This window comes from Pseudophryne corroboree, chromosome 11, assembly GCF_028390025.1.
Source record: "Pseudophryne corroboree isolate aPseCor3 chromosome 11, aPseCor3.hap2, whole genome shotgun sequence".
NCBI lineage: Eukaryota > Metazoa > Chordata > Amphibia > Anura > Myobatrachidae > Pseudophryne > Pseudophryne corroboree.
Window position 1 is genome coordinate 346130787 of NC_086454.1, and position 10272 is coordinate 346141058.

Genomic DNA, 10272 nt, shown 5'->3' on the forward strand with positions numbered 1-10272 from the left:
TATAGCTGCCTCCGTTATATGTAGGGAATGGGCACCCTATAGGTGTAACTTACGGCCATGGGAATTTTTATTTATTGATTTTTAATAAAGCGTGACGGACGATTTTGTTCCTTATTGTATGAAACACTTCTTCCTCCTCCGCCGTCATTAAGACGTGTAGATACAATGTATTCCTGTTTGTGGAACGCGAAAGAGACCGCAGAATCAGTGGGAAGGTGTCTGGTATTTTGTACATTAAAGGATTATCTGGTGAAGAAAGGAAACATTATCTCCAGTTGCCAGACCTCAGGCGCGGTTGCCAGGGCCCCGGCTCTTCATCCTGCCTTCCGTCACTTTCATGTGTTTCATAGTTTGTTATTGTTTAGTGGGTTTGCAGAACTTTCAGAACTTGTCCACCACCTTCATTCTGTGCAGACCAAGAGGCGCTGTTGGTTTTGGCTAATTCTGTCCCCCCTCTTATCTTTTAGGGTGTGATTCTGGGCTTGGCCACGCTCTGGCTAAACACTTGGATGACCTGGGCGTTCTCGTCTTTGCCGGTGTTTTGGATCAGAAAGGACCAGGTGCGGGTGAGCTGAGGAGGGCTGGTTCTCCAAGGCTTTCTGTCATCCAGATGGACGTCACAAATTCCAGAGAGATCAAATCTGCTTACGACGAAGTCAAGAGTCGGGTACAAGACGCAGGTATGGACTTTTTTTTTTTTTTTTAGGCTACCACAGGGAATATGTCCTAGTCACTGAGCGGCCAACGTGGTCTTGTTCCTCTACACACAGCTCCATCATAAAAGAAAACGAATGGTTGGAAGAAAAAAAATGAGCAGCAAACAAAATAAAATCAAATAAAAATGTTTTCTGTCTTGCCCATCTGAACAGTTATCGCCGTAGTCAGGGCCGGACTGCCCTCCTGGCAAATGCCTGAAGGGCCCGTGGTTTGATGAGTCTCTCCCACGTTACCTCATACAAGTGGAACTTAAGCATGGTACACAAGGAGCAATATATATATTCCATTCCATCACGGTCGTCAGACTGCAAGCCCGCCAGCGGGTGTGTACCCCAGATATGACATCTCAACTGGGTTGGTACATCTAAAAACCCATCCAGTTGTGACGTCAGGCACAACACATCTGGTGGGCGATTGGTAAGTGTGTGTGCGCTTTTCCAATCGTCAGATAGGTTGGGGGACCAGACGAATGGCCGGTGTGTACGCAGCATTACTGTCAGTTACTTTGCAAATAAATCTTCTCTGCAACCGCCATCATGAGACCATCACAAGATGTGCGCAGTGCGACTTAGATGCGTGCGCAGTGGGAAATAATCGCTCTCCCGCCTACTAAACCGCCACTGTGTCTATCTCTGAATCAGACCGAGACCGATTATAGTATAGAAAATATCACAATGAATTCTAGAATCTATAGAGACCAATTAGCTTTGCTGAAAGAAGTTGTATAAGGAAAGCTAAAACTGCGTACGATTGGCCGCTAAAGTTTCCAAACCTCTTATTTTTACTGTCAGCCCAAAGTTTTTAAATATCTTTGTTTCTATTAATGGTGAGAAGCTCCTTTCAGCAATGCCCCAAGTGTTTTCTAATATTACATTGGTGGTCATTCCGAGTTGATCGCAGCCAGCAACTTTTTGCTGCTGGTGCGATCAACTAATCCACGCCTATGGGGGAGTGTATTTTAGCTTAGCAGAACTGCGATCGCTTGTGCAGCCCTGCTATGCTAAAAAAGTTTTGTGCTGTTGAAGACTAAGGCTGGATCTACTTACCCTGTGCGACGGATCCAGCGACGTTCCTCCCAGCTTTGACGTCAGACATCCGCCCTCCGTTTGCCTAGACTGCGTTTGGACGACCACTCCACGAAAACGGCATCCAACGGTGATTATGCGCCCCAGAACGCCTTTCCGCTGTCAATCTTCTTGCGGTCGGCGCTGCGTCTTCTTTTTTCACTGTGCCCGCCGTTACCTGGCGACGCAACGATGCACGTGTGCAAGGCGCACGCCGCGCATGCGCAGTTCCGACCCGTTCGGACCGCAGCGAAGAACCGCTGCGTGCGAACGGGTCGAATGACCCCCATTGATTTATTGCTCAGAATCCTCTGTTTTATGACTTAGGAGGACATTTACTAAGCGGTGATAAGAGTGGTGAAGTGAGCCAGTGGAGAAGTTGCCCCGTCAACCAATCAGCAGCTCTGTATAGTTTTATAGTATGCAAATTCTAGATGTTACTTCAGTGCTGACTGGTTGCCATGGGCAACTTCTCCACTGGCTCACTTCTCCACTCTTATCACTGCTTAGTAAATGTCCCCCTCAATCTCATAGTAAATTAATGAAGTCGATTTCTATTTTTGACTTTGGTGTGAAAGTTGCCTGGCACTATTGTACTAAACTAGTTACCATTATCAGCCGTTCAAAATGACGGAACACTATAACAGTAGTGTCGGCACTTCAGTTGCCCTGTCGGGCACCATCTAGTTGCCGACGGCATGCAAAACACTTGAATTCACCCCATAGAGGCGAGGAGCAGCATTAGCCTTTTATTATCTAGGATAATTCTCCTTGAATGATATATTCAGGGAAAGTTGCAGGAGGACATATGCAAACATACAGTATAACGTATGGAATAAACCTTTAAGGGTCATCTTGTGTCTTATTATGGGATGTTTTATGGTGTGCAGCCTAATCCTTCCCCCTTCCCCCCCATATACTCGATGTTTTATTTCTTTACTGTATATAAAAGAATCATGGGGGGAATTCAAATGGATGCGATGTGCTGTTCCGTAACAGTACATCGCGCCTGCCGGCATTGCATGTTTTCCCTTGCACCTTACTGAGCTACGAGGGAAAACTTGCAAAGTCAACACTGACCACTATGGGGGTCATTCCGAGTTGATCGCTCGCTAGCTACGTTTTGCAGCCGTGCAAACGCATAGTCGCCGCCCACGGGGGAATGTATTTTAGCTTTGCAAGTGTGCGAACGCGTGTGCAGCCAAGCGGGACGAAAACGTTTTTTGCAGTTTCTGAGTAGCTCTGGACTTACTCAGCCCTTGCGAGACTTCAGTATTTTTGTTCCAGAAATTGACGTCAGACACACGCCCTGCCAACGCCTGGACACGCCTGTGTTTTCCCAAACACTCCCAGAAAACGGTCAGTTGACACCCACAAACGCCTTCTTCCTGTCAATCTCCTTGCGATCGGGTGTGCGAATGGATTCTTCGTTAAATCCATCGCCCAGCAACAAACCGCTTTGTACCCGTACGACGCGCCTGCGTATTGTGGTGCATACGCATGCGCAGTAGTATCCTGTTCGCTGCGCTGCGAAAAACATCATTGAGCGATCAACTCGGAATGACCCGCTTTGTGCGCAGCCAGATAAGTGAATTCCCCCCATAGTAACTTTGTTTGCCTGTCACGGTCTTTCTAGAGATTTAGCAGTCCCCATTTAAAATAGTTAAAATCATTTTCTCTCTAAACGGAGGAGCATTAAAAAATAAGAATTTACTCACCGGTAATTCTATTTCTCGTAGTCCGTAGTGGATGCTGGGTACTCCATAAGGACCATGGGGGGTATAGACGGGCTCCGCAGGAGACTGGGCACTCTTAAAAGAAAGATTAGGTACTATATCTGGTGTGCACTGGCTCCTCCCTCTATGCCCCTCCTCCAGACCTCAGTTAGGGAAACTGTGCCCGGAAGAGCTGACATTACTAGGAAAGGATTTGGAATCCAGGGTAAGACTCATACCAGCCACACCAATCACACTGTACAACTCGTGATAACTATACACAGTTAACAGTATGAACAATAACTGAGCCTCTCTCAACAGGTGGCTCATACAATAACCCTTTAGTTAAGCAATAACTATATACATGTATTGCAGAGAGTCCACACTTGGGACGGGCTCCCAGCATCCACTACGGACTACGAGAAATAGAATTACCGGTGAGTAAATTCTTATTTTCTCTGACGTCCTAGTGGATGCTGGGTACTCCGTAAGGACCATGGGGATTATACCAAAGCTCCCAAACGGGCGGGAGAGTGCGGATGACTCTGCAGCACCGAATGAGCAAACTCAAGGTCCTCCTCAGCCAGGGTATCAAACTTGTAGAATTTTGCAAAAGTGTTTGAACCCGACCAAGTAGCAGCTCGGCAAAGTTGTAAAGCCGAGACCCCTCGGGCAGCCGCCCAAAAAGAGCCCACCTTCCTCGTGGAATGGGCTTTTACTGATTTAGGATGCGGCAGTCCAGCCGCAGAATGTGCAAGCTGAATGGTGCTACAGATCAAGCGAGCAATAGTCTGCTTTGAAGCAGGAGCACCCAGCTTGTTGGGTGCATGCAGGATAAATAGCGAGTCAGTTTTTCTGACTCTAGCCGTCCTGGAAACATAAAGTTTCAGGGCCCGGACTACGTCCAGCAACTTGGAATCCTCCAAGTCCCTAGTAGCCGCAGGCACCACAATAGGTTGGTTCAAATGAAACGATGATACCACCTTAGGGAGAAATTGGGGATGAGTCCTCCATTCTGCCCTTTCCATATGGAAGATCAGATATGGGCTTTTACATGACAAAGCCGCCAATTCTGACACACGCCTAGTCCAAGCTAAGGCCAAAAGCATGACCACTTTCCACGTGAGATATTTTAGCTCCACGGTCTTAAGTGGCTCAAACCAGTGGGATTTTAGGAATCCAACACACGTTAAGATCCCAAGGTGCCACTGGAGGCACAAAAGGGGCTCAATATGCAGCACCCTTGTAACAACGTCCGAACTTCAGGCAGTGAAGCCAGTTCTTTTTGAGAGAAAAAGGGATAGGGCCGAAATCTTGGCCTTTATGGATCCTAATTTTAGGCCCATAGTCACTCCTGACTGTAGGAAGTGCAGGAATCGACCCCCCTGGAATTCCTCTGTAGGGCCTTCCCGGCCACACACCAAGCAATCTATTTTCGCCATATACAGTGAAAAAGTCTTGCTGTCACGTCTTTCCTAGCCTTTATCAGCGTAGGAATAACTGCATCCGGAATGCCCTTTTCCGCTAGGATCCGGCGTTCAACCGCCATGCCGTCCAACGCAGCCGTGGTAAGTCTTGGATCAGACAGGGTCCCTGTTGCAACATATCCTGACTGAGAGGCAGAGGCCATGGGTCCTCTGAGAGCATTTCTTGCAGTTCCGGGTACCGAGTCCTTCTTGGCCAATCCAGAGCAAAGAATATTGTTCACACTCCTCCGTTTATTACAATTCTCAGCCCTTGGGTCTGAGAGGAAGAGGAGGGAATATATAGACCGACTGGAACACCCACGGTGTTACTAGTGCGACCACAGCTATCGCCTGAGAGTCCCTTGACCCAGCGTAAAACCTTTGTTATCTTTTTATTGAGGTGGGACGCCATGTAGTCCACCTGAGGCAGTTTCCATCAATTTGCAAAACTGCGTGAAGACTTCCTGATGAAGTCACCACTTTCCCGGGTGGAGGTCGTGTCCACTCCCGGAATGAACACTGCTGACAGTGCGCTTACTTGATTCTCCGCCCAGCGAAGAATTCGGGTGGCTTCTACCCTTGCCACCCTGCTCCTTGTGCCGCCCTGGCGATTTACATGAGCCCCTGCGGTCTGACTGGATCAGAACCGGTTGGTCGCGAAGCAGGAACTCCGCTTGACTTAGGGCGTTGTATATGGCCCTTAGTTCCAGGATATTGATGTGAAGGCAAGTCTGTTGGCTTGACCACAAACCTTGGAATTTCCTTCCCTGTGTAACTGCCCCCCCACCCTCGGAGGCTTGCATCCGTGGTCACCAGGACCCAGTCCTGAATGCCGAATCTGCGGCCCTCGAGAAGGTGAGCACTCCGCAGCCACCACAGGAGAGACACCCTGGCCCTGGGGGATAGGGTGATTAACCGATGCATCTGAAGATGTGATCCGGACCACTTGTCCAGGGCCGTAACTAGGGAGGGGGCTAAGGGGTCACGTGCCCCGGGCGCAGGACTTGAGGGGGGCGCAGACAAGTCCCTTTACCCAGTTGCTCCTCCCCACCTGCCCGCCGCGATCATCTCCTGCAGCAGCAGCAGCAGCCGCGTATGTCAAGTTACGGTTCAGCCGCTGCTGCAAAGTCTCCATCTGCCTCCCTCTGCATGTGCGGCCGCCAGCCACCCTCTGCCCTCCCGCTTCGGAGCGCCTCCGCACTCTCTCCTGACCGGCGGTCTAACTGCTTGCAAAGACCTCCGGAGGAATGCTGAGAGAGTACAGAGCACTGAGGCAAGTGGGCATTGTGAGGGAGGGGGGCTGGGAAAGAGGCTTTACAATATATATAGTATATGTGTGTATATATACATATATATTTAGTGATGTGCACCGGACATTTTTCGGGTTTTGTGTTTTGGTTTTGGGTTCGGTTCCGCCGCCGTGTTTTGGGTTCGAATGCGTTTTGCCAAAACCTCACCGAATTTTTTTTGTCGGATTCGGGTGTTTTTTTCAAAAAACCCTAAAAAACAGCTTAAATCATTGAATTTGGGGGTCATTTTGATCCCATAGTATTATTAACCTCAATAACCATAATTTACACTCATTTTCAGTCTATTCTGAACACCTCACAATATTATTTTTAGTCCTAAAATTTGCACCGAGGTCGCTGGATGGCTAAGCTAAGCGACCCTAGTGGCCGACACAAACACCTGGCCCATCTAGGAGTGGCACTGCAGTGTCAGGCAGGATGGCCCTTCCAAAAAATACTCCCCAAACAGCACATGACGCAAAGAAGAAAAAAAGAGGCGCAATGAGGTAGCTGTGTGAGTAAGCTAAGCGACCCTAGTGGCCGACACAAACACCTGGCCCATCTAGGAGTGGCACTGCAGTGTCAGGCAGGATGGCCCTTCCAAAAAATACTCCCCAAACAGCACATGACGCAAAGAAGAAAAAAAAGAGGCGCAATGAGGTAGCTGTGTGAGTAAGCTAAGCGACCCTAGTGGCCGACACAAACACCTGGCCCATCTAGGAGTGGCACTGCAGTGTCAGGCAGGATGGCCCTTCCAAAAAATACTCCCCAAACAGCACATGACGCAAAGAAGAAAAAAAAAGAGGCGCAATGAGATAGCTGTGTGAGTAAGCTAAGCGACCCTAGTGGCCGACACAAACACCTGGCCCATCTAGGAGTGGCACTGCAGTGTCAGGCAGGATGGCCCTTCCAAAAAACCCTCCCCAAACAGCACATGACGCAAAGAAGAAAAAAAAGAGGCGCAATGAGGTAGCTGTGTGAGTAAGCTAAGCGACCCTAGTGGCCGACACAAACACCTGGCCCATCTAGGAGTGGCACTGCAGTGTCACGCAGGATGGCCCTTCCAAAAAATACTCAGCAAACAGCACATGACGCAAAGAAAAATTAAAGAAAAAAGAGGTGCAAGATGGAATTGTCCTTGGGCCCTCCCACCCACCCTTATGTTGTATAAACAGGACATGCACACTTTAACCAACCCATCATTTCAGCGACAGGGTCTGCCACACGACTGTGACTGAAATGACTGGTTGGTTTGGGCCCCCACCAAAAAAGAAGCAATCAATCTCTCCTTGCACAAACTGGCTCTACAGAGGCAAGATGTCCACCTCATCATCATCATCGTTCGATTCATCACCCCTTTCACTGTGTACATCCCCCTCCTCACAGATTATTAATTCGTCCCCACTGGAATCCACCATCTCAGGTCCCTGTGTACTTTCTGGAGGCAATTGCTGCTGGTGAATGTCTCCATGGAGGAATTGATTATAATTAATTTTAATGAACATCATCTTTTCCACATTTTCTGGAAGTAACCTCGTACGCCGATTGCTGACAAGGTGAGCGGCGGCACTAAACACTCTTTCGGAGTACACACTGGAGGGAGGGCAACTTAGGTAGAATAAAGCCAGTTTGTGCAAGGGCCTCCAAATTGCCTCTTTTCCCTGCCAGTATACGTACGGACTGTCTGACGTGCCTACTTGGATGCGGTCACTCATATAATCCTCCACCATTCTTTCAATGGTGAGAGAATCATATGCAGTGACAGTAGACGACATGTCAGTAATCATTGGCAGGTCCTTCAGTCCGGACCAGATGTCAGCATCAGCAGTCGCTCCAGACTGCCCTGCATCACCGCCAGCGGGTGGGCTCGGAATTCGTAGCCTTTTCCTCGCACCCGCAGTTGCGGGAGAATGTGAAGGAGGAGATGTTGACAGGTCGCGTTCCGCTTGACTTGACAATTTTCTCACCAGCAGTTCTTTGAACCCCTGCAGACTTGTGTCTGCCGGAAAGAGAGATCCAACGTAGGTTTTAAATCTAGGATCGAGCACGGTGGCCAAAATGTAGTGCTCTGATTTCAACAGATTGACCACACGTGAATCCTGGTTAAGCGAATGAAGGGCTCCATCCACAAGTCCCACATGCCTAGCGGAATCACTCTGTTTTAGCTCCTCCTTCAATGCCTCCAGCTTCTTCTGCAAAAGCCTGATGAGGAGAATGACCTGACTCAGGCTGGCAGTGTCTGAACTGACTTCACGTGTGGCAAGTTCAAAGGGCAGCAGAACCTTGCACAACGTTGAAATCATTCTCCACTGCGCTTGAGACAGGTGCATTCCACCTCCTTTGCCTATATCGTGGCCAGATGTATAGGCTTGAATGGCCTTTTGCTGCTCCTCCATCCTCTGAAGCATATAGAGGGTTGAATTCCACCTCGTTACCACCTCTTGCTTCAGATGATGGCAGGGCAGGTTTAGGTTTTTTTTGGTGGTGCTCCAGTCTTCTGTACGCGGTGCCTGTACGCCGAAAGTGGCCCGCAATTCGTCTGGCCACCGACAGCATCTCTTGCACGCCCCTGTCGTTTTTTAAATAATTCTGCACCACCAAATTCAAGGTATGTGCAAAACATGGGACGTGTTGGAATTTGCCCAGATGTAATGCACGCACAATATTGCTGGCGTTGTCCGATGCCACAAATCCCCAGGAGAGTCCAATTGGGGTAAGCCATTCTGCGATGATCTTCCTCAGTTGCCGTAAGAGGTTTTCAGCTGTGTGCGTATTCTGGAAAGCGGTGATACAACGCGTAGCCTGCCTAGGAACGAGTTGGCGTTTGCGAGATGCTGCTACTGGTGCCGCCGCTGCTGTTCTTGCAGCGGGAGGCAATACATCTACCCAGTGGGCTGTCACAGTCATGTCGTCCTGAGTCTGCCCTGCTCCACTTGTCCACATGTCCGTGGTTAAGTGGACATTGGGTACAGCTGCATTTTTTAGGACACTGGTGAGTCTTTTTCTGACGTCCGTGTACAGAGAAATGGAACCTAGATGGTATTTGGTAACGGGGGCACACTACCTCAAGAAATTGTCTAGTTCCCTGTGAACTAACGGCGGATACCGGACGCACGTCTAACACCAACATAGTTGTCAAGGCCTCAGTTATCCGCTTTGCAACAGGATGACTGCTGTGATATTTCATCTTCCTCGCAAAGGACTGTTCGACAGTCAATTGCTTACTGGAAGTAGTACAAGTGGTCTTCCGACTTCCCCTCTGGGATGACGATCGACTCCCAGCAGCAACAACAGCAGCGCCAGCAGCAGTAGGCGTTACACTCAAGGATGCATCGGAGGAATCCCAGGCAGGAGAGGACTCGTCAGACTTGCCAGTGACATGGCCTGCAGGACTATTGGCTTTCCTGGGTAAGGAGGAAATTGACACTGAGGGAGTTGGTGGTGTGGTTTGCGCGAGCTTGGTTACAAGAGGAAGGTATTTACTGGTCAGTGGACTGCTTCCGCTGTCGCCCAAAGTTTTTGAACTTGTCACTGACTTATTATGAATGCGCTGCAGGTGACATATAAGGGAGGATGTTCCGAGGTGGTTAACGTCCTTACCCCTACTTATTACAGCTTGACAAAGGCAACACACGGCTTGACACCTGTTGTCCGCATTTCTGTTGAAATACTTCCACACTGAAGAGCTGATTTTTTTGGTATTTTCACCAGGCATGTCAATGGCCATATTCCTCCCACGGACAACAGGTGTCTCCCCGGGTGCCTGACTTAAACAAGCCACCTCACCATCAGAATCCTCCTTGTCAATTTCCTCCCCAGCGCCAGCAACACCCATATCCTCATCCTGGTGTACTTCAACAGTGACATCTTCAATTTGACTATCAGGTACTGGACTGCGGGTGCTCCTTTCAACACTTGCAGGGGGCGTGCAAATGGTGGAAGGCGCAAGCTCTTCCCGTCCAGTGTTGGGAAGGTCAGGCATCGCAACCGACACAATTGGACTCTCCTTTGGGATTTGGGA

General features: G+C 49.2%; 1 protein-coding gene across 1 annotated transcript in view; it reads left to right on the top strand.

Moving 5' to 3' along the window:
- Window positions 1-10272, top strand: part of HSD17B2 (hydroxysteroid 17-beta dehydrogenase 2) — a 129542-nt gene that overhangs the window by 85484 nt on the left and 33786 nt on the right. The window contains exon 2 of the mRNA XM_063946245.1: window positions 468-680. Coding sequence (XP_063802315.1) covers window positions 468-680 — 213 coding nt within the window. The remainder of the gene's footprint in view (window positions 1-467; window positions 681-10272) is intronic.